We start from the raw sequence: 25,534 nt of genomic DNA, 5'->3' as shown, positions 1-25,534 counted from the left end.
CTACAATGCACTAAAAATTAGTATGAAATTTCCACACTGCAACAACAGTACAGAAAACTGATCAACACACATACACATACACACACACACACACACACACACACACGTACACACTATCAGTGAGATGTTTAATTGCTCGGCTGCAGCAGATATTGGGTAGTAACAGTGAAATATTTAACCGTAGTTGAGAAATTAATGCATCTCTGCACTGATTAACTGTGTGTGTTGCAGTTAGCAGTCCTCTAGTTGAAGGGTCAAACGTTCCTCGAATGCTGCTGCTAATGACTGACTCTTCAGATCATTTCTAATTAACACACTCAGTTCGATGCTCATTCGATTATGAAGAACAGAGGTTAATGCAACATTATGAATGAAGTAATGCTGTGGATACTGAATTAACCCTTTCAGCATTCTTCAAGCTTTCCTAAACATGTGTTGCATCGGTGGAAAAAAATCCCAAGGCCCTCATTAATTAATTAAATAAATAAATAAATAAGTAAATAAATAAATGTAAATAAGTAAATTTATAAGTAAATAAACCCATAAAATAGTGCAAGCTGTTTTCTAACTGGGTCTATGGAGGATTGTGCCTTTCATGTGTTTTTTCTTTTGTATGTTTGCTGTAATGAATATGCAGCTTGTTGGTGTTTATAACCAACTCAGAAGGGCGAGTGCTAAATTTACAGAAGCTCTTTGTTTCAGTTGAGCACAAAAAAAAAGGCTGAAAACAGTGCAACAATGAGCAAGTTTGCCAAAAGTAAGCCGGACTAAACCACTAATCAGAAAGTTGATGAATATTATCCCATATTTATCAACACACATTCTCCACACACTTTCTCAGTATGATGTTTCCAGTGTGTAAACTGGAAACATCATACGACCCTTCAGCTCAGCTGTGGACCTCGCTCGGCCCTTCTGCTCGGCTGTGGACCTCGCTCGGCCCTTCCGCTCGGCTGTGGATGTTGCTCGGCCCTTCCGCTCGCCTGCGGATGTCTCTCGGCCCTTCCGCTCGGCGGCGGACATCGCTCGGCCCTTCTGCTCGGCTGCGGACGTCGCTCGGCCCTTCTGCTCGGCTGCGGACGTCGCTCGGCCCTTCAGCTCGGCTGCGGACGTCGCTCGGCCCTTCCGCTCGGCTGTGGATGTTGCTCGGCCCTTCTGCTCGGCTGCGGATGTCTCTCGGCCCTTCCGCTCGGCGGCGGACATCGCTCGGCCCTTCCGCTCGACGGTGGACGTCGCTCGGCCCTTCTGTTCGGCGGAGGACGTCGCTCGGCCCTTCTGCTCGGCTGTGGACGTCGCTCGGCCCTTCTGCTCGACGGTGGACGTCGCTCTGCCCTTCTGCTCGGCGGTGGACGTCGCTCGGCCCTTCTGCTCGGCGGTGGACGTCGCTCGGCCCTTCTGCTCGGCGGTGGACGTCGCTCTGCCCTCTCTGGCTGGGCCGCCTTGTGCCTTGCTCCCCCCACCTGCCTCGCCGTGTGCCTTGCTCCCCCCACCTGCCTCGCCGTGTGCCTTGCTCCCCCCTATGGATATGGTTTGATATGGGATTGGCGCGTTGGGAGCCGGCGCCTCGAGGGGGGGTTAATGTCAGGATCCAGCCTGGACTTTGCTCATGTGCGTTTTGTTCTGTGTCATGTGTCTGCCCCACCCTTGTCTCCTCCTCCCTGCCTCTGCACACCTGTTCTTTATGTCTAATTGTCTTGTGTATTTAACCTTGTTGCGCCTTGTCTTGTCTTGTCATGTCTGATTTCTTGTTTTTTAGTTATTAAACTTGTTCATTTTAGCTATCCTGCATTTGGGTATGTTTTTATCCCTGCATTGCTAACAAACAACTGCACTGCTGAAAAGACTTTCACTCACATATTCAGTACCACAAGAAGATGTAGCAACATAATTCACACTCATCTACACACTTTAATTTCAACTCATATTTTGAGTAGTTTTTCTGCAGACTCACTGCGTTTATTCGGCGTTATACCTGACATCCCAATCCATTTTACTCTTTGTTTCGATTTTTATTTCAATTGCAAATTTGTGATCATTATATTGTATCTTAGTTAATCAGGATTATATCATCAGTCTAGATGTCACTAACAGAGGTAAGTGAAAATCTTTATGCTTAGGTGAGAAATAATAGAACAAGCAACGCACCAGGGGGGAATCATCTCTGTTCAGCAGCACAAATTATGCGTTGGATCTGCACACAACCCCTTATCAGGTTTTTCACAAGATGAGAGATAAGAGGAAACTGGACAAAGTTACTATCTGCCTAACCTCATAGAAGAAAAATAGAAAAATGGTCTATATTTAAAAACATGGGCTTACTAGCTAGCTGAACACCTCATGTTTTAATAAACACACCCCTTCTCTGATTCTGTATGAACAAATGCTTAGCGCGATAGACATCCGAGTTCCTAATGAGTTCTTCTATCTAAAAAATACAACGCTGCTTAGAGAAAGCTTTTAGCCATGTCACTGACAGTGAACTGTTTATACATCCATGTGCATCCAGTTTACACTTAAAGCACATTAAGCACATTAATATTTACTGTGATGGTCCGCATGAGATTGGAGAGCGCTGGGGACTCACACTGCCCCCTGCTGCGTGACAGTCAACACAACACAGTCAAGTGTGAGTGCATGGAAAATGATAGGGTTCCCTGTCAAGACACTAGAACCATCATCTTGCCAAGTTTCATCAAGAGATGGAAATGGAAAATATATCTAGCCTGTCTGCTGCAGCACCTCAATATTATTTTTTTTCTGGGATTCCATCTCTTCCTGTCATCTGTCCTCTCTTCCGCACCTGCCAACTTCACTAATATCATTTCAAAAGATGACACATACAAATTTGCTTCTCATCGGAGAGAATGACTTATCAAAACTGACAGCGCTTGCTTTATCAGCAGATGTGACTTGGTAACACACATATACACACACACCCATACACACACACATGCACACACAAACACACACACACATGCACACACACGCACACACATACACACACACGCGCATGCACACGCAAATGAAAAAGTTTAGAGACGCTACTGGACATGTCTGTGACAGAGGGATTCCATTTTGGACTCCCCAACTAGTGTGTGTGTCTGTGTGATGTTTTGACACTGCACAAAGATCAGCGCAGGTTAATCCCCACAAAGTAAAGATTTTTCTTCCGAGTGCAGCATGAGTGATTTTCAACTTTCATTTGCACTACTGAGCAGCTAAATGTCAAGTCCACGTTCTCAGATCACTCATCCACCGGGATGTTATGACACACAACATAAGACTTTAAACCTCTTAACAGTGTTGCTTCAGTTTTATGTAGTGCTTATCAAAACTTCTTCCCTGGAACCCAAGCATCAAACATGCACATCACATTCTTCTCTGCTCTTCAGCATTTAGAAGCTGCTGGAATACGTCAGAAAGTTCTGCCTGAGACAGACTTGCAATGAGGCTTCATATATGTATAGAAAATGACAGAGATGCCAGAATGTGCAGAATGTCTAGAAACATAATACCGTGTGAGGAATGAGATCATCACTGATGTCTGCAGAACAGGACATGATATTCCCTGTGCTACAAATTACACTGCTAAACACACACACAAACATACAGTATGTACAAATGTGTGTATCTTGTATCATTACATAAAATCACATATTGTTAAAAAAAAGGCATGAGGCCAGAAATCTGAAAAGCCTTAGCTATGATTGCGTGCAGAGTGTTTTTTGTGTTTTTTATGTATTATTACAAAAAATAAATCAACTAAACTAAACACAGATCAGGTTGAGCAAAGCAGAGAGAGCAGTTAATGTGAAGGTGGGAGAGAAAGAGGAGGGTTAGAGAAAGAACAACGGGGCAGTGTGTTCACTTTTGAACAGGTTGAACTGGTGCTTGAAATGTTTCAAGAGTTGTAGCACAAATTAATCCATAATAATACTTCTCAACAAGTGATAATCTGTGTAGGCGCGAACAATGTCACTGAAAAACCAGAAACCACAATGTAATATTACATTTTAATATTATTTAATTCACATTAAATGAATAGTAATTTGGATAAATGCATTGGTTAATTATTATTATTATTATTATTATTATTATTATTATTATTATTATTAGCTATTATTATTATTATTATTATTATTATTATTATTATTATTATTATTAGCTATTATTATTAGTATTATTAGTATTATTATTAGTATTATTATTATTATCAAGGATTATTCATCTAATTGACCTAGAATCATATGGTGAAACCTTTCCTCTCTTTTTCTTCGTTTTGTTTTTCTCACTCACTCATTCATTTTCTACCGCTTATCCAAACTACCTCGGGTCACGGGGAGCCTGTGCCTATCTCAGGCGTCATTGGGCATCAAGGCAGGATACACCCTGGACGGAGTGCCAACCCATCGCAGGGCACACACACTCTTATTCACTCACGCAATCACACACTACGGACAATTTTCCAGAGATGCCAATCAACCTACCATGCATGTCTTTGGACCGGGGGAGGAAACCGGAGTACCCGGAGGAAACCCCCGAGGCACGGGGAGAACATGCAAACTCCACACACACAAGGCGGAGGTGGGAATCGAACCCCCAACCCTGGAGGTGTGAGGTGAACGTGCTAACCACTAAGCCACCGTGCCCCCGTTTTGTTTTTCTTTTTTAATTTATTTAATTTGTTCATTTCTTAAATGATACTTCAGTTTGCTGAAACACACCTACAGTGACACTGAATAAGATCAGTAACTTTATCAAACGTTTTCCACCTGACAAGCATAGAAATTACATACATCTTGTAGTGGTAATAATTATTAAATTACATAAATGACTAGAACTACACAATGAGCACATTTGCGTTGGTGTGACCGTGATCTTGCTGATATTAGCACCCAAGCAACAATATGAACACACTGTACAGCCCTGGAAAAGGCAGAGCAAAACAAGTAGGTGTGAGCAGGGGATTATAGGACAGTGAAAGTGAGAACAGAAGACAGAAGAAGAGAGGCTGAGTATGGAATATGAAGATAATAACGGATGGTTGATATGATAAAGACTGAAAAACTGTTGTGAAAGCAATAATGGAAAGTTTAAAGGCGTCTGTCTTACACCTTGCTCACTGATCCCTTCTTTTCCTTTTACCTCTGCCTGGTATTGAAAGGATTGATAAATAAAAGCCACGGATTTACTCACACCATTTCGACACAGAGAAAACATCCCCTCGAGGGGTTAGCGGACAACACTAGTATGAGAATGTCATAAAATGCCTCACACAGGCTGCATAGGTGGGCTGAGAATAGAAAACATAATGATGTATTGTATGAGCTGTGTGTGTGTGTGTGTGTGTGTGTGTGTGTGTGTACCTGCTTGGCCAGTTTAACTGAGTCAGAGGTGAGCCTGTCTCTGAGATGTTGGTCCAGCAGAGCAGCAGGAGCAACCTCCACCACCTTCTGATGCCGTCTCTGAATGGAACAGTCTCTCTCATACAAATGGATCACATTTCCATACTTATCACCTGGGAAAGATGGAACAAGAAAAACAAAGGTAAAGGACAGAGAAACAAAACAAAAGAAATCTAAAAAAAAAAACTACCCGATATTTTTCAGGCTGTTCCTTTTTGAGTCTGGTATGATTTTGCAGCCTCCTACTGAGCTAATCACTATGCAGGGATCTCATCTTGTCAATAAGATAATAAGGGTGTAGGAGAAGTGGCTGTTATTTGGGTCTTTCTCACAGTTTGTAGGCGGACTATCCTCTGTAAGGTAGCGCTATTAATCAAGATGTCACGGTGTGCATCATTATTAAAAAAGCCTGCATTAACAGGTCTTCCACCTGAGAGCTGTGCATAGTTATTCCTTTAACTTGAGCTTATTGTTTTTTCTTTTTATCAGACTCTTCTCTATTCGACCCTGGTTAATAAGATTGTGTGCTGAGAGTATGTTCAGATATATATAATATAGTGGAAAAAAGAAATAAAAAAAAAGTGAAATTATTTATTACACTTATACATGCTTGTTTGGAAGTTGGGGTCTGAGCAGGTGTTGAGGAGAGAGTGTTAAGGACCTTACATAAGGGCCCAGGATTGGCAGCTTAAACTGCAGCTTTCAGATTAAAAACTCAGAACATTGACTCTGCACCAAGACCACAACTCTGTTAGGACTTGAACCTACAACTTTTGAATCACTCAGCCAGTGTTATTTAGAAGTCCAACACACTATCCTTTGTACCACAGAGCCACACAGAACGCACAACATAATGAACGAGAGTCCTGGGATGAGAACAGGACTGGCATGTTCAGTATTCAAGTTTCTACACTCAATCAGGAGTTAGTCTTTGTCATAAACTGTTTTGTAGGATGTTGAAAGCTACAGTATCCATGTGGAACCATTTGCAGCAGTGAAAAGTGAGTCATAAGTACAGAAGCTTCAAGCAGAAGTAGAGTATCGGGATAAATCAGGCAGGTTTGGAGGGTGAGAGCAGTTACAGCAGTGGATGTGTGCCAGGATCAGGCACCGGCAACCCATCAAAAATCGAATTGGCCAGTAAATCATCTCAAAAACATACTACCATGAAAATGCTCAATATACCAGTAAAATTTTCAGCATGCACTAAAAACTACAAGGTCGATTCCAGTCTTAAACACACACACACACACACGCACACACACACACACTCAATCACTCACTCAGACACACACACACACTCAGACACACTCACTCACACTCACACACACATACTTGAAGATGTTCATATTTTATCTAGTGATGCTCGACTAAAATCAATACATACGAGTTTTTGGCTTGTTATTGGACTGGCAACCATGGAAGAAAACTCTTATGACCCTGCACCAGCTACAGTAGATCTGATATGTTCACACGTTTGAGTTTCAAACTGTTTGTATATGAAGTATATCAAGTGTGAAAGACACCCTGTGCTCTGCTGCTTCCATCAATGGACAACAGCCAGGGCATTTTAAGTAATACAATAAAAAAAGGTCTTTTTTTTCTTCGGGTCAAAAATCACTTTTTGTAATGAATGTACAGTGCTTATTAAATATACAGCTTTCAACCTGAATGTTAGTTATCTATACACAGAGATACATTTTAAAATATTCCCTCTTTCTAATAATCTCTTCATTTGAATAAGAACTCAGTAAATCCCTCAGAAAATATACAGGCTATCCACTCCAATATTCAGCCCAGCCCTGTGTCCTTCAGCCGGATTGTGTAGACAAGCACCAGCAATAAAAAAACACCAAAGAGCTACTTTGCATCACTGACACTGTGTGTCCTTGTATTTCTCGCATAGTGAGCTCACTGCTTCCTCTGGAACACTGTTGTTCTCCCTTAACATGCTAGATTCACTTTTAAACCTATAACATCAAGTAAGCGCCTGGTGCCAGAGGAACAAATCATGCTTAATGAGTGAAAATACTCCCACATAATGGCCAGAATACGCCAGAGTCAAGCTAATAAATCATAGTCTGAAGACACACACACACACACACACACACACACACTCACACACTCACCTAGAATTTGCACCTCGATGTGGCGTGGTTTCTCAATGAACTTCTCTACGAACAGAGCGCCATTTCCAAAAGCAGCCAAAGCCTCAGAGAATGCCCTTTGATAATTCTCCTCTAACTCCTGTGAAATTATTCATTTCAAATATTATTAAAATCAATTAATTTCTACAATTTCTCAAACAAGGCTTTTTTTTATGGAAAGTGGAATAAAACCCTAACAGAGCAGTGTTTTTTTTAGAAGGCTTGGCTGTCTAGGGGGGTATGCATCTTTTACTTTATAAAAGGTGAATTTTTTATTTTTATTTTAGATTTATACAATGTGTGTGTGTGTGTGTGTGTGTGTGTGTGTGTGTGTGTGTGTGTGTGTGTGTGTGTGTGTGTGTGCGCGTATTTTATTTATATTTCTCTCTCTCCCATTCTCTCTTACTGAGCCAAGGGCAACAAATTAAATTTTGTTGCTGGTGTATCTATGATATTAATATTGTTTAAATTATTCATATAAAGGTGTTAGATTTGTTATAATTTGCTCATATGCTTGTTATGAGTTATAAATAAATTATTAGGCAGTGGGAGTGTCAAGGGAATTAGTACGTAGAGAAAACAATCTATTTGCTGTACAAGAAGATGGAAATTGTTATATACATGGATTCACAAATATGAATATATACTAACACACACACACACACACACACACACACACACACACACCTCATACTCCCTGACCACCCGCATACCACGACCGCCTCCCCCATAGGCTGCTTTGAAAATGATGGGAAAGCCGTAGGTCTTAGCAAACTCCTGAGCCTCCTGTACACAGGATATTGGTGAATTTGTGCCTGGGACGACTGGAACACCTACACATATAAACAAGTGCATTATTTATGTATCAAGGACACACAAGAAGAAGATTTTTTTTGTATGATAAGATAAAACACAATACCAGCTTGGATCGCTATAGCACGAGCCTCTACTTTATCTCCCATCTTTTGTACAACTTCTGGACTTGGGCCAATGAATCTAACCCCTGCGTCCTCACAGGCCTGGGCAAAATCCGACCGTTCTGACAAGAACCCATATCCTGGATGGATGGCATCCACATTATTCTCCTGGAAAATGATGTAAAAGTGAAGACCAATCAGATTTTTTTTAAAGGTTTTATTAAATAAAATTGAAAAGAGGAATAAAGGAATAAAAAAGGAGATATGTGTCAGCCCTAATTACACCGCAAGTTTAAAGGAAATACTAAATTTATTAAAATCTCAATCATGGAAATTGGAAGGCAGCCTTACTCTCTTTGGCTGACTGTGAGTCCTATGATAATGGATTAGGAGGACAAAGCCCACTAAATCACTCATCATAAGGCTGGATGTTTGGAAAAATCAGCCAAATTCTTGGGAGGATTGGGGCACCTTATTGTTACAGTCAAAGATAAAGATACCTGATCTGACTGTAAAAATTACACAGAAACCACTCAAAGCCCTAGATGTGTATCATGATTAAAGGCAGACTGAGTCGGAAGGTCTGACCAGGCGTTTGTTTTTATTAACCGGAGCTTTGAATCGCCATTTATATATCCATGTTGGTATCTCCATACTAAAACTATAGCAAAAATAAATAAATAAATACATACAATTTTAAAATCATTGCCAAAGAGACCACAAAAAAAAGAGATTTTTTCTATACTTAAAATATTCACTTCAGTCTTTTTGTCTCTTAATAAAGCACAGCCTGAATATTGTGTTCATTTAGAGAGCAATGGCATTCGATATAATTGACTCGAGTCATCACATCCTGAACTCAATTAACACGTAATTCTCAAGGTGCAAACATTGTGAAGCAAAACCTCTCACACCAGTAGGAATGTGGGACTGGTTAAATAGTTCACATGACTGCTATGGAGCAGAGCATTGTGCACAAAATGCTGAAATAAGATGATGAAGATCAAGACTTAATATATAATATTAACTAATTATTATATAAGACTAAATATATCAGGTTATATATACATATATTTTAGGCTGCTATTATAAATATGAATATAGCATGACTGCGCAAACTGGATAAAGAGCACAGCCATGTTTGATCCATTTTGCAGTAGTATTTATAAGTATAAAAGTATATTCATCTATCCATCCATCCATCCATCCATCCATCCATCCATCCATCCATCCATCCATCTATCTATCTATTCATCTGGGTCAATGGGAACCTGGAGGCTATCCCAGAAAACTTTGGGTACACCCTGGACCTAGTCTATCACAAGCACACACACTCATTCACACACTACGAACAATTTAGAGATGCCAATCAGCCTACAACAAATGTCTTTGGACTGGAAGATAAAACTGGAGAATTTTAATTGAACTTAAAATGTATATACTATTTGTACCTAATTAAGTTAGTTATCAGTTCCTTCCTCAATCACATTAGCATGGCCAAAACCTGATACTGGACTTGGCTACTAGTTTACAAAGGTATAAGAGTTAAACTAATGCTAGCTAATTTGCCAGAAAGCTTGCAAACTGGATTACACAATATACTAGTCCACATTTAGCTAGTATCATAAAAGGGCTTTAAGTTGCTGAGACATAATAAACTGCCAGAAGAGCTTCATTGCACTTTGGTATAGATACTCTCTAGAACTGTACTGCAGGGATAAGCACCATTCTTCCAAAGATTAATTTACTCCAATTGTGTTTTGATGATAGTGGTAGAGAATAAAGAGTTCAGAGTACTGCACTTTATTTATGGAATGTTTTTCAAAGTCTTTCTATTACAAACATGGACCGTACATGGACATGCTAACCGTAAGGAGTGGGCCATATAATATATTGTAATATATAATATAAAATAAAATATAGAACTTCGTTTATACAATATATATGTTTTCCCCTCAACCCCACATCATCTCCTTTCTTACTATAGCTGGGGCAAATTTCCTTTGATTCATTTGATCAATCACTCACAATAAGACAATAAGATCATGTGAATGCACATAACCTTTTCACTTCTATGAGGTGAAGATGCAGAGCAGAAATGCATTAGTATTTTATAGTAATATATTTATTTTAGGTTCTGAGCATTCACTGTTTTTTCTTTCTCTTAGGCTTGTTAGATCATTTTGGGGATTTTGAGGGTTTTGATTGTAGTTCATTTTGAATAGTATTTGTTGCTTAGCTATTTAGGACTCATATGATATTTAACTGCAGGCCATTTGGTTTGGAACTCTGTTTAACATTATGTTAGCCAGCATTTGCAAAATGAGCTGTCAAAATGCATAGTTTTGCCAGTATTGGAGATTGAATGAGAAAAAATGTGTTCAGTGAATGTATTTTGTATAAAGGCAATGAAAACCTCGTTTTTTGCCCCATACGGAGTGCTGTGTAAAGCGTTGTAAAAAACAAATAATAAATAATGAACATGGAATTGAACGTTTACTGAGTGTTTGAACCAAAAGTTGTGATCTTATACTGCATCTCTAATAATCACATCTAGTGGGTTATGTAAAAGATTTAAGCTTGATTTCAAGGACAACCCACATGGCTTCATCTTCACTCATGAGGCAGGACCCAGTCTCAGCAAATAATGAATATTATTGACCGCTAGGACAGCAGGACATTGCGGTACAATGTACACAGGGGAATTGCTCTGTCTGCTGCCATCAGCCAGTATGGGTCCATATACCACAGCATGCTTTGATCAATGATATATATTTCATCATGAACAGAGCAAAGGTACAGTATATAGCTATTTCAGATAATGTCAGTTTCAGCCACATGGCTGTGGTGGGCTGGTGGACATCCTATTCCCTGACAAAATGTTTCATTTGTCCTAATTAGCTTTAATTCGTGCCACAGAGGAGCATTTCTCTGGATGGAAGTGGAAAGTCTATGACAGGAATCCATATGAGCAGTAAAACTTGTTCAGAAAAGACTTAAATGGATATTAGATTAGAGTCCTTTCTAGATCAAAGAACACATAGCAGGAGGTGCTTTGCACTTCCTTTGCTGCTTTTATAGATCAGTGCATTTTTAGTTTAGTAATTATAGTTTGGGAAAATTGGAACACTGTTTTCAGAGAAAATGTTAGAGATAGGAAAAATAAATACAGAGATAGACAGGTCAGTCAGACAGACATACAGACAGGAAATGATAGATAGATAGATAGATAGATAGATAGATAGATAGATAGATAGATAGATAGATAGATAGATAGATAGATAGATAGATAGATAGATAGATAGATAGATAGATAGATAGATAGATAGATAGATAGAACTTTATTGTCATTGCATAGTACAGGTACACAGCAACGAAATGCAGTTTGGCATCTACCAGAAGTGCAAAGAGTAGCATTTGTGCAAATAGACAAGTGCAGATACTGTAAATATGTAGTATGGCATGTAATATATATAGGTATATATGTAAACATATGTACAGTGAATAAATATAAAGGCTATAGCATCTTGAGCTATTCTCATACACAGTATTAGTAGTAACAGACAAAAGTTGCAAACTATTCTGAAGTGATGACGACCATGCTGGGTTTTTGGAAAAAGGAATGCCCAAGGCAGCTATTTGTACAGTCTTACCAAACAGGAGGGACAAAAAGCATTTACTTCAAATAGCCCTTTTTAAAGGTCATTGCTGAAAGGACCCACTGATGGGCACTTCACTCCAAAGATTCAGCCACAGTAACCAAATGTTTTTATTTTTTAGTGCTACAAGTTGAAGAACAAAACATTAAAATTAGTTAAAAGAAATCGCTATAAGCAGTGATGTGGCAAGTGAGCAATAAAGTGATTCAATATTTGAAGTAACAACTGTTAGCTTGTTCATTCGCTTTGTCATGCAGTGTGAGAAAAAGCTGAATAATTATAGAATGAGTAAGATAAATATCTAGAATAACTAGATAATAAAGTAAATTACTTAAAATTTGACATTTAGTTGAAATTTAAAGGGCTGTTCCTTTTGAAAGAGAGATCCTACAGAGTTCCCATAACCTTCAGAGTGGGAAGCATACAGTCACAATCACTTCACAATGGACTGCAGCCAGAAGGAGCTGCCTGACCTTGGCCACTTTGATGATGTCAGGTATGTGGAGGTAAGCAGCAACAGGGGGCAGCCCTTTGCCAATCAGGTAAGCCTCATCTGCTTTCTGTCTGTGCATCTGGCCTGTATCCTGCTCAGAGTACACAGCCACCGTCCGGATCCCCAGCTCCGTACATGCCCGGAATACACGGATTGCTATCTCACCTGCACACAATAGGGAATGCACAGACAATAAGAAAAAACATTAGAAATTCAGATTGTCTAATCTATTGTTACATCAAAGTAATGTAAATTGGTGTAAGACATAATATTGCACATTCTGAAGCATGTGTCCAATATCCTCACCTCTGTTGGCTACCAGAACTTTTTTGATAGGCCGGTACTCAATGCTCTGAGATGACGCGTGGGCAGAGCGTGATAGCAGGTACGCTCGCCGAATAGAGAGCATGGTAAAGCCATACCTCACCACTCCAGGATACAAGACCATCCTGAGAGAGAGAGAGAGAGAGAGAGAGAGAGAGAGAGAGAGAGAGAGAGAGAGAGAGAGAGAGAGTTGAACGGAAGAGATAAGAACACATCATCCATTTCCAAAGCATCCTTCAGTAAGACAGAATGAAATATAAAACTAAATGATGTGAGAGATAGGTCATGGTCCATAGAGGTACCTGGGACAAAGGTAATGTTGAACAAAATTACTGGACAATATTACTTACATAAATGCTCAAGATTAAACTAATGACCCACTAAGTTTTATGACAACAGTTAAGTGATGCCATATTCTCCTATTTCCTCCAACATTGTTTAAACTATCCTCCATTATTGCCCTAGAACTTCCCCTGGACATTAAAGTTAGTGTGTGATTGCTGCCATCTTATGGATCTATGGAACACTGCCCTACAAAAATATTAAACCTACTGCTTTTTGTTCTCTCAGGGTATAAATGGTACTAATGTTGTCCACACGCATAGATCTAAACATGTATATTAGTAATAAAGCATCATGCAGTTTACTAAATAACAAATCATATTAACATAGACATACAGTATAATAAAACCTTATATTCAGGTATCAAACTGTGTGAATAAACAACATACTGTATCTCTGTGGTTTGTATAAACAAACCTTCCAGCTTTGCCCTTTGCACACTTATACACCATAACCAGCTCAACAGCTTTGGTAGCCAGGACCAATTACATAAAAGCACTGTATCGTTGTATAAAGCAGCTTTCTATGAAGAAAAAACAGATGGCAGAATTTTTCCCCTTGGATTTCAGTAATATAAAATCTAGCAATGACAAGAAAATTTGTAGTTTTCATTAGCAGAGAAACATATTCTTATCTTTCATGATCTGTGTAAAATGTTGCAGCAAAATGTATTTTTTTGGTGTGTGTATAATAGTGTGTTTGCTATAAAATAAAATAAATATCTGAGTGAATTTCTTCCAAGTGTGTTGATTCCATATTTTTTGCCAGGGGTTGTACCAGGAAGACAAAGCACAAATCAGAAACACCCTGGACCGAATGCCAGTGTGTTGTACTCAGACTGTGGCAGTATTTAAATCATAAGTTTGCGCTTATTCAAATGAATTTGAATAGCAATACAAGTTTTAATTAAAAATGACAGTCGCTATATAATTTATATGCAATATAATCCTGTTGTCATCTTGCATATTGTGCATTTTGCAGTAAGCACCTACAAATGATTTAAACCTTCATGAAAATAAATCATTAAACAATGCCAAAAAATATTACTGTCAAAAACATATAAAACATTTTACTCTCGATAAATAAATAAATAAATAAATAAATAAACCTTCACAGAGATCCATACACGCATACTGTACAATACATATTGTACACACCCTTACTTTGTACTTTCCTAATAAGAAAAAGTTTAGGTTCATTTATTTTCTGATAATATAGCTATATCCATGTATTTGACTGCATGCTGTATGACATTGAAGAGATACATTGCACTCTAGTGCAATATTTGCAAGGTCAGACATGCATACACATGTACAAGCAAAAACTATCAGAACCTGCCTCAGCATGCTGTCTTCTTCTACACTGAACACGTAATGTGGCTAATGAAGCTAAACTCATGTCTCAGCACAGTCACACATGAAACCTTATTAGCTCTTCAACAGAGAAGACTCAGCCCAGTTCCTGTCTTCAGTGCAGCTATAATTGCTGTGCTTAATGATAAGAAAGGGCAAGCTTTCGTACTCAAAAACGTCAATGTGTCCTTTTCCCTGCCTATTAACCTTTATTTAGTGAGATAAAATCTAGTTCAGTAAGTCAGGTTTCACAGAATAAATTTCCCATGCTATTATTCCTCATATATCCTTCCTGTAATTTTCAAGAAACTGCACTGATGTACAGTACTGTGCAAAAGTTTTAGGCAGGTGTGAAAAAAAAGCTGTAAATAAAGAATGCTTTCAGAAATATAAATAATGAGTGTTTATTTCTGTCAGTTTACAAAACGCAAGTAAGCAAACAAAAGAAAAATCTAAATCAAATCAGTATTTGGTGTCACTACCTTTTGCCTTCAAATCAGCATGAAGCGATGGCATGACCCCCACAGAGCCCTGATCTCAACATCATCCAGTGTGTCTGGGATTACATGAAGAGACAGAAGGATGTGACAAAGCCAACATCCACAGAAGATCTGTGGTTAGTTCTCCAAGATGTTTGGAACAACCTACCAGCCGAGTTCCCTCAAAAACTGTGTGCAAGTGTACCTAGAAGAATTGCTGCTGTTTTAAAGGCAAAGGGTGGTCACACCAAATAATGATTTGATTTAGATTTCTCTTTTGTTCATTCACTGCATTTTGTTCATTTATGAAAATAAATGTTTAACATTTCCATTTTTTGAAAGCATTCTTTGTTTACAGCACTTTTTCACCCTTTTTTAAAACCTTTGCATAGTACTGTATGTGATGTTTTTAAATTTTAAAAATAAAGTGGTACTTCATAATGGAATTAAGGGGAATGTAGGGACCCTTCTGACCAACTCAAAGCACTGTTATTGTTAACCTATAGCACAACTTAGCATACTAGTTAAATTAGCACAACAAGTCAGATAGTATGTACAGTAAAAGAGCAGTTTTTTGAAGCAAATAGTTTAAAAGTCATCTTTAGTAAAAATAAGAACAAAACACATACAAAAAAAAAAAACAGATAAAAAAATGAGGAATGCTTCTGCACTCAGGTTAAGCTAGTCTTAATTAGCTAGCTAACTTTAAGTACAAAAGTGATTGCCTCTTACAATCAATGTCTTACACTTTCATTTGAAGTGAATGAGGATTCAGGCCCAGATTAGCTAACTAATACTCAGAATGCTAGGTCTCTGTTATTATATTTAAGGCTGCCATATTCAAAAGTATGTTTATACACATGGCATTCTCATATCATCGAGTAAACAACTTGTTATCCATTCCATACTGTACACACATCTAGCCAGTATCAGCAAGACAACTGAACCTGCTTTTTCATGCAATTATTGAGTCAGCCAATCATGTGATTGCATGCGGGCAAAAATCTCAGGAACGGTTTATGTTTCAGAAACTAATGATTTCTTGGGATTTTCACATAAAAAATAAAAAAACCTCCAGGGTTTGTTGATGAAAACACCTTGTTGGGTGAGAATATCTGTTATTGGTTCAAATAACAAGGTTGGCCAAGGTTGTAGGAGACAGCAACAGTCACAAGCATGGCTTGAGATATGTCAATTAGCATTGCTCAATCATTCTGAAATTAATCTGATTTTCTTAGAGAATGTTTATATCCATTAATTTTCTTAAACAGGACCAGCGGGAGTCTGGAGGACTCAAGCAGTGGACACCCTGGACTGGGTGCCAATCTATGGCAGTGCACACTCACACCACAGACAATTTAAAGATGCCTATCAGGCTATATGTCTTTAAACTGAGGAAGAAATTTTAAGTATCTAAGAGAAACCCTGAAGCACAAGGAGAACATGCAAACTCTGTTAACTACCAAGCCTCTGAGTATGTTGGCAATTAAATTCGCACTGTGAACTTGTGGTATGGTATGTCAAGTTTAGCTTGTGCAATCTAACAAGGAAAACTGCAGCCCTGTTTTTCTTCCCATGTGTTGGGATCTGGAACATGGTTTATTCGAGCTGAGGCTCAATTACAGCCATGTGGCCATTACATTTACATTTACATTTACAGCATTTGGCAGACGCCCATATCCAGAGCGACGTACATAAGTGCTTAAATCTCTAACATTGAATACATTAATGCTGGTTACATACTAAGTTAAACATAAACTAAGTTACATACTTAAGATACCATGAGTTTAAAACATTTGTTCAAAATTACAATGAAAAAGTTTCAAAGGTTGTGTTTTTTTGTTTTTTGTTTTTTAAATGCGGATAAAATAAGGAAAGAAGTGCTAGTTGAAGTGTTTCCTGAATAAGTAGGTCTTCAACCGCCGCTTGAAAATAGCCAGTGAAAAATTAAGCCATTAAAACAACTCTTATTTTACTAAGAATACTGGACATTAAAATATTCTGCATTCTTATACATTATATTTAAATTCTGATCCCTACCTACTGTAGACAATCAGTAAAGTATATTTACTTATTTGGGCCTGTCTTTGATGTTGCACTGTATGAGCTTGTAACTCATTGTCAGAATGGATTTGAGTTCAGCACCTGAATCGTAAGCAGAAATCTAAAAACAATAAAGATACGTGCAGTTTAGATACCAGCTAAAAATTTACATAAACATGATTGATCTGTTTCACACACAGTTCATCTCATTTCACGTCACTGTCTGTATACTCAAGTCTGAGAATGACGTATGTCGTGTGTGTGCGCGTGCATTTTAAACTGATGTCTATGAGTTATCTTTGATCAGACTAGCTTATCTCAGGCAGTCTGAGTGTAGCGATCAATGACAGATCAGCAAACAAAGCATTGATTAGTACAGAACAATACACTGTCACTCTCTCCTAATCTATGCAACACATGGATTCCAGCATAATCAGTTCACTAAAGAATTAGGTAATATATATGTGGTGTAATCTACGTAGGCTAATTCTTTGCAGTAATCGAGTCTATTGCTTAAAAAGTGTGTTACAGCAGAATGAGTTTCAGTCAAATTAAGTGTGAGATGGAGGTTATTCTGAGCTCAAAAGTGAGTGGTTTTGCCTTGTGGGCTTGTAATATGTGAACAGATGCAAACTACTATCTCATTATCTTCCAAAAATACAAACTGCTGTTCCTCCTTACTCGTCTAATTCTGGCTTATTCTCACCTACACACTTTCCCAGGAAAAAGAAGAGACATATTAGCCCATTCTCCCTGCACCTTGTCCTCCGATAAAACACCCAAGGACAGCACCTCTACAAACGTAGACTTTACGACTCTTCTCTTTCTTTGTTCCTCAATGATACCTTTTGCAAGTCAGCACTCATTCCTGCACTCTCTTGGGAAAATTAAAACCAGTTATCATCCCGCATTCCATAGGTCATAAATAAATGAGAGACAAACAAAATTAGCGATTTACTAGACTTGGGACTTTTAAACAGAAGCATTAACATCTAGATTAAAGGGTGATTGTGGAAATCAGAGAACCGGTCTTTCAAATGGGAATTAAGGCTAGTTCTAGATTTAAATACATTTTATAAAGATCTTTTTAGATATATTTAGAAAGACAATCTTTTAACAAATACGTGGCAGGCGGAGACCTGAGTTTCTGTAAAATTCACTCACAGCCTTTAAACACAAGCCTTTTTGTCTACAATCCTGCCATTTCACAGATGGTTTCTCTTATTCTGCCACCACCATCTTTCTATTTGTCTTGCTAGTGCTTCCCTGTTTGCCTTTTCAACTGTGGCTCTGTGTCATCAGTGTGACAGACGCAGGTCCATTAGAGCACATAGGAAGTCACCCAAGCAGGTTGTGTGTGTTAACATTTTAGCATTAGCCTTGTAAAGTCAACATGGACATCTGGGACAGCTGTCAAATTGCTGTGTTTTTATTTTTTGTTGTCTATGCGTAGCTTTTCAGAAAGAAAGCCAATTATTGGAATCTAATTAATAAATAAGCCAAACATTGTATTGAAGTGATGGTTATGTTAATTAAATGCCTGAAAATCAATCAAACAGTTTAAAGATTGCTGGTCTACCATTTATTTCTTTTTATTTATTTATTTATATTAAGAAGCGTTCCTTACCATTTTGAATGTAGAAAACAGTTCTATGGTTGGCTGGAATAAGGGAGTGCAGCAAAAACTAGGGCAGGAACTTTGTACATGCAGAACTCACATCATTGTGTTTGTCAGGTCAAAACAGCTCCATACTTTGTGTCATTGCCAAAACATAAATTATGGCTTTAATTTGTTGTAGTCCGAGACTTCATTTTTTCATTAAAATAACAAAGTAGGGAAATAATTTTACATTACCTTAATATTATTGTTAATGCTAATGTTATTGATAATATCAGATACAGCTTATTATTTAGAATGTTTATTAGGTATATGGCTATATCTCACTTGTAGCTGTATCCAGGACAGTTACTAATCCACAACTGTCAATGGACTAATCTGAGCTTTGTACTTCAGCAGTAAAAATTGCTTTTTCAACTAAATTTAATCAGCACTGATCACTCATCACAGCAGTGCTTCATTCATAAGGCAGCTCCTTTATTCGAATCACACAAAACTTGCTTATGATATGCTATGGGAGGTTCAGCCATCAATCCATCCATCCCTACATCCATCCATACATCCATCCATTTTCACCTACAGTACACCATACTACTTCTCCTATACATGGAACCTTTAGACTATTCTACTCTAAATAGGGTCCACAAGCTCACACACAGTCACATACACATTCGCACCATACTAACAAATGAGACTTGTCAGTCATAAAGACTTAAACTATTTATTGTCCACACCAGGTGTGAACACCTGACTAAGACTGCATTCATTTACAGCCTAGGCTAGAAGGATTCAACCTCAGTCACTTCTACATATGCACCATTATGTATTTTCACTTAGTTCTTGGTTTCAAAATGAATAAATAAAAATAATCTAATTTAATAAGTTAATTTTAGAATATTTGTGTCTTAACTTGTGTCTTATGTAAATATTAATCAAAATCAACATGAACTCTGCACACTTTTTTTCTGTTATCAGCCCCTGGACGTACCAATGATGTAAGTGATAGTCACTTTACCAGACTATGCCAGTGCTTTATTACTTTTAAGTGCATGTTTACTTAAGTAGGTGTGTTTTCTCTGAGCATGTTAATCATAAATGGTTGTAAAGTGCTTGTAAATTATAATATGTTTAAATGCATACATCCGACATTCTATAATCACTCCGTAATTATAGTAAAAGTTGTATTCAATGACGTTTCACATTTCAGGTCACAGACACACTGCAAGAACATTATACTGTACATACTATTAGTACTTGCTACTAAATGAGATGGGTATTAGAGTGACCAAACCTGCATGTCTAGTGCAAACACAGTATAACACATCAGAACAACATTAATAAACTCTGATTCCCTGAAGCATGGAAGGCGTAAACATTCACATATAACACACTCTCACCTAAATGCACAACTCTACCAGTCTGAACAGATCCGGAAAGAAGAATGAACACTCACCTGAATTTACCTGCAGTGATCAGTTTTCAGGTCACAAACAGATGATTGAGGCAGAAAATGAAGCTTTGGTGTATCTTGATCTCAGCTGATGTAGAGATTATACACTGATGGAGATTTTATTTGCACAGAGCACACATATACACCCATACACACGCTATACTCTCAGAGAAAATGTTGGTGTTTCAGCAGACAGTGAGCAAGAACATCAGGACTTGCCCTGTTTGAACACAACATTCAGCCAACTCTCTCTATTCATCCTGAGGCTGCTTATTATGCAACAAGAGCATGCCCCATTCCTATGAGCCAATCACATCCAGTTTCTCTCAGAGAGCAAAGAGCGGCAGGATTTAAAGAGGGAGGGTGTGAGAGATAAAAGAGTGAGAGGGAAATACGGCAGCAGTAGCATGCTATAGGCCGATGTGGGAAACCATTTCAAAACAGAACAATTAATAACATAATAATATTAACCTATAACAAACTTGAAGCTTAGTTTTTGACATATCAAAGAAAAGCAGCAGATACTCTTTTCTCCCATTGTATTCACCCCACTGAAATGTTCAATACTTTATTCTATTAAAGTAAAGGATATATATGCACCAGTTGCCGGAAGCCCCAGAGATTGCTAGAGAATTTATCTAAACAACAAACATCATCATGAACATGAAGGAGACAGCAAAACAAATCCAGGACATTATTATTTTATTTTATTCCTATAACATCTATGATACTTAAGAGAGGGTAATGTATGCAGCACAAATTTGCCTGGTGTTAGCCTAAACTACTGTTTTCAGAACAACAATTACATTTAAAAAAAAAACATTTTAAACAGCAATTTTTTTTTTACATTTTAAGACTTATATATATATATATATATATATATATATATATATATATATATATATATATATATATATATTTGTTTATGTATACACTGTGTTTAGTAGAGCTTCTGTAACCAGAACAAATTCCTAAGTGTGAACACACTTAGCAAATAAAACTGATTCTGATTCAAATGAATTCATTTATTGAATGCTGTTTAAGATTGGATTTTTGGATGTAATTTGGAAGCAGTGATCACATCATGCTCCATAGTGCCAGTAGTTTAAGGCTGTTATGGAAGGACTGTGATCCAAATACCTCACTACATTGCCTGTGATTACTTTACAATTTAACAACTTTATTCCAGTAACTAAATAGTTAATGTTCCCAACATCTGTGTGTGTGTGTGTGTGTGTGGTTTACGGTTCACGGTGTCTTCCAAGTTAATATGTGTAACTATCCAAAGGTCTAAAAGTCACGTTTTGTTCCCCGCAGTCTACACGACAGTTTGTTATGGTGGCATATCTAGGCCAAATGTCATGAAGAAATTTGGTTAAACAATGAACAGAATTTATTACCATTGTTTCAGTTGTACTGTACTATATACTTCAAATGTAAATGTCTAATACACAACATCAGATGGTAATATACGATGGACAAACAGCACTAACTACTGAGCTTTTCTCATTTCCTTGCTGAGTACTAATAGCAAATTCATTATGTGATCTCACCTGTGTAACCTATAACAGTTAAATGCTGCTTAAGGTTTCTATATCTGTAGAAAACTGTAGTTGCAGGTACAGTGAAATCGTAAGCTCGTATTAGGTCTCGTGAATGAAATCCATACATTGTGGAATAGGCCAGCTATAGCCCAGCTATTCCACAATGGGTGGATATCTATGGATTAGGCACTTGTCCAGCCATGTCTGTTATCAGCTCTTATAATTGACAATGACTAATGCCAGCTCCTACACAGTGAAGTAACTCCCTTCATACACAGGTCTACTTAGTTATGTCTTTAGTTCCTGCCACGGCAACAAGGCAAAGAAATTTTCCTTTTTTTTTTTTTTTTTTTTTTTTTTTACATTTTTACATTTTTACATTTTCATCAATTTACACATGCCATCATTTTATTCTATGATATTAAAATGATTTATTGATTGGTACATGCCAACTTAAACAATAGGCTAGGAGTCTTGTTTAACAAAACATTCCATCATGGAGGATAGTCATATAGTACTGTCACCTACAGAGTGGCTCAGTAATCTCTCTGATATTTCGATTTTAACAAGAAGGACATTAACAAAAGTGTGTTATGCTCAACAATACTGAACCCTGTGAGGATCCCGAGGGATCTAGAGATGTACGAGCTCCAGTTAGACTCTAGTTGTACTTCATGAAGTATTCAGACATTCTAAGAGGAGATGACAACTACATGTGGTCTTTGAGGACAACAACCTCCTCATCAATACAACTGTCAACTGTATATTTATAATATACACCACCCAGTGTCACCCAAATGTGGATGATGTTTTCTTTTGTGTCTGGTTCCTCTCAATGTTTCTTTCTTTTACATCTAAGGGAGTTTTTTCCTAATCGCAGTCACCTCAGTCACCTCAGGCTTGTCCATTTGGGGATAAATACAAACACATTTAACTATAAGTCTAACATTAATTTTTTTGTATTATATTAATCTTTGTATTATAAACTTTTTGTATTATGTTTCTTATGTTCTGTAAAGCTACTTTGAGATAATGTCCATTGTTATACAAATAAAATGGAATTGAATTCTCTTCCTCAAACGCATGACATAATGAGAGGATGAGTGTGATATAGCAAGGGCTTTTTAAGGATACACATGTGGCATCAATGTCACAAGCTGATGAATCTGATATTACGTGAAGGAAACCATTTCTATTTTATGTGTATACATTAATATATATGCAGTTGGAAGCTTTGTAGAAAAAAAAGGTACAAACTATAGTGCATGTTTTAAAAATAAAATAAAATAAAAACCTGTTTTTATTGTGGTTATAAATGACATATTTACGTTCAATCCTACAGCACATAAATAGACCATTTAAAATGTTTTTATTCACAATGATCTTATCAACAACATGCACATTTTTACACGTACTGTATATACTGTATTAAGTCTAGGATTTTCTACTCAGGAGTTCAGAGAGCTAACACATGTTGTGGTGATTGATCAATTAGGATGCCTCGTGAATTCAAGGTAAATAAACACAAATTGTTTATCGGAGCTTTAAATATAAACGTGTTATCATCACAAGCCTTTATGAGTGCTAGGGTTACACAAAGTTCCACAATAGCTTAGATAAGAGCTGCTTCATCTATAGTCTTCCCTCTGACTTCAGTTCAGCACAGCATTGCTTCATTTGCCTGATAAAATCCCTATGTCTTTCTCCCTGGGCTTTTGATTGAGTTTATCTGATAAAAAATATTGCTGCCTACCTAAAGAATGAAAATGAGATGCCTTTCATCAGGGAGTTAGTCTTGAAATGTTTGCTAACAGATTTGATAAACTGACTTATCTGTGTAAGATAGAACTGGAGCCAGAAATCTTTTATTCTGCATGTGGGCAGCACAGTGACACACTCACTTCTGTCTCACAGCTACACAGTTAAATGCTGAGCTCAGCTTACTGTGGTTGTTAGGGTCTCAGTTCTTATAGAAGCCTTTATTCTGTCACATATACTTCCCAGCACAATGAAATCCTTCCTTGGCATATCACAACTTTGGAGGTTGGGCACATAGCACAGAGTCAGCCATGATACAGCACCTCTGGAGCAGAGAGGGTTAATGGCCTTGCTCAAGGGCCCAAACATGGCAGCTTGGCATTGATGGGGCTTGAACTCCAATCCTCCAATTAACAACCCGGAGACTTAACCACTTGAGCCACCACTGCCTAACCACAGGCCCACCACTGCCCCACCACTGCCCAACCACAGGCCCACCACTGCCTAACTACTGCCCCACCACTGCCCCACCATTGCCTAACTACTGCCCCACCACTGCCTAACCACTGCCCAACCACAGGCCCACCACAGGCCCACCACTGCCCCACCACTGCCTAACCACTGCACAACCACTGCCCAACCACTGCCCCACAACTGCCCCACCACTGCCTAACCACAGGCCAACCACTGCTCCACAACTGCCTAACCACTGCCCCACCACTGCCTAACCACTGCCCCACCACTGCCAAACCACAGGCCCACCACTGCCCCACCACTACATAACCACTGCCAAACCACTGCCCAACCACTGCCCAACCACTGCCACACAACTGCCCCACCACTGCCTAACCACAGGCCCACCACTGCTCCACAACTTCCTAACCACTGCCTAACCACTGCCTAACCACTGCCCCACCACTGCCTAAGCACAGGCCGACCACTGTCCCACCACTGCCCAACCACAGGCCCACCACTGCGCCACCACTGCCCCCCCACAAGCCCACCACTGGCCCACCTCTGGCCAATCTCTGGTTTCTCTGTGTTCTCGGTTTTCCTACAACTAAAATTTGTTGGCTATGCTAAAATGAGCACAGTCATAAATGAGTGTAAACCTGCGTGTACATGATGCTCTGCAATAGACTGGTATGCCAGCCACATTCTGATCAGACCTTACTGCTCAGAATAAAGCTCTTACTGTAAATAAATGAATGAATGAATGAATGAATCAATAGATTAACCAATCAATCAATCAATCAATCAATCAGTAGATTAACCAACCAATCAACCAATCAATCAATCAATCAATAGATTAACCAATCAATCAATCAATCAATCAATCAATCAATCAATTGATCTTGATTAAGCCGGACTGTTGTTTTTCTTCAGCCTGCAGTCTTAAAATGCTAAATATTTTCTACGAATAATCTTATGATGTTGCTTAGTTGAGTGTCATTAAATTTCATTTTTCTTTTGACATGCACTACAAGCATGTAAAACCTCTAACCTGGTCAAAACTGATGTTACATTGACAGGTTGTGATCACTGAAAAATGAATATTAAAAGTATTTAGGGTTTAATTTTATTAGAAGTCAATCAATAAACAAGTGAAGTGTCACATCAGGTCTGGATGTTAAACTAGAAAACTTAGACATTTTTTGTTTTATTTCACTCCATGTATTACTGTTTGTTACCTTAAGTGTATGTGGTAGCCTAGTGGTTAAGGTGTTGGACTACTTACCAGATGGTTGTGAGCTCAAATCCCAGGTCCCCCATGCTGCCAATGCTGGGCCCCTGAGCAAGGCCATTTACCCCTATTGCTCTGTTGTATTAATAAACAGTAAGCGCAAGATGCTTAAGAGCAGCTACAAATATGACTCCATCATTTTTTTTGGATAGTTAGCAGAAAATGTTTACTGTAATAGCTTTAAAATTCATTCCAATTGTTCTGTTGTTGGTGATATAAAATGTGCATATGCACATCATTACATTTGTAATAGTTGATT

General features: G+C 38.2%; 1 protein-coding gene across 1 annotated transcript in view; it reads right to left on the bottom strand.

Moving 5' to 3' along the window:
• pcxb (pyruvate carboxylase b) overlaps nt 1–20,480 on the bottom strand; it is a 224,896-nt gene extending 204,416 nt beyond the window's left edge. The window contains exons 1-7 of the mRNA XM_060874658.1: nt 20,233–20,480; nt 12,928–13,070; nt 12,602–12,786; nt 8,472–8,637; nt 8,240–8,385; nt 7,535–7,652; nt 5,367–5,518 (exon numbers count right to left, since the gene is read on the bottom strand). Coding sequence (XP_060730641.1) covers nt 5,367–5,518; nt 7,535–7,652; nt 8,240–8,385; nt 8,472–8,637; nt 12,602–12,786; nt 12,928–13,069 — 909 coding nt within the window. The 5' untranslated portion in view covers nt 13,070; nt 20,233–20,480. The remainder of the gene's footprint in view (nt 1–5,366; nt 5,519–7,534; nt 7,653–8,239; nt 8,386–8,471; nt 8,638–12,601; nt 12,787–12,927; nt 13,071–20,232) is intronic.
• Nucleotides 20,481–25,534: the final 5,054 nt, after the last annotated feature.

This window comes from Tachysurus vachellii, chromosome 7 (assembly GCF_030014155.1).
Source record: "Tachysurus vachellii isolate PV-2020 chromosome 7, HZAU_Pvac_v1, whole genome shotgun sequence".
Taxonomy (NCBI): domain Eukaryota; kingdom Metazoa; phylum Chordata; class Actinopteri; order Siluriformes; family Bagridae; genus Tachysurus; species Tachysurus vachellii.
Note: the sequence above shows the minus strand (reverse complement) of the source record. Positions and strands in the feature narration are given on the sequence as shown.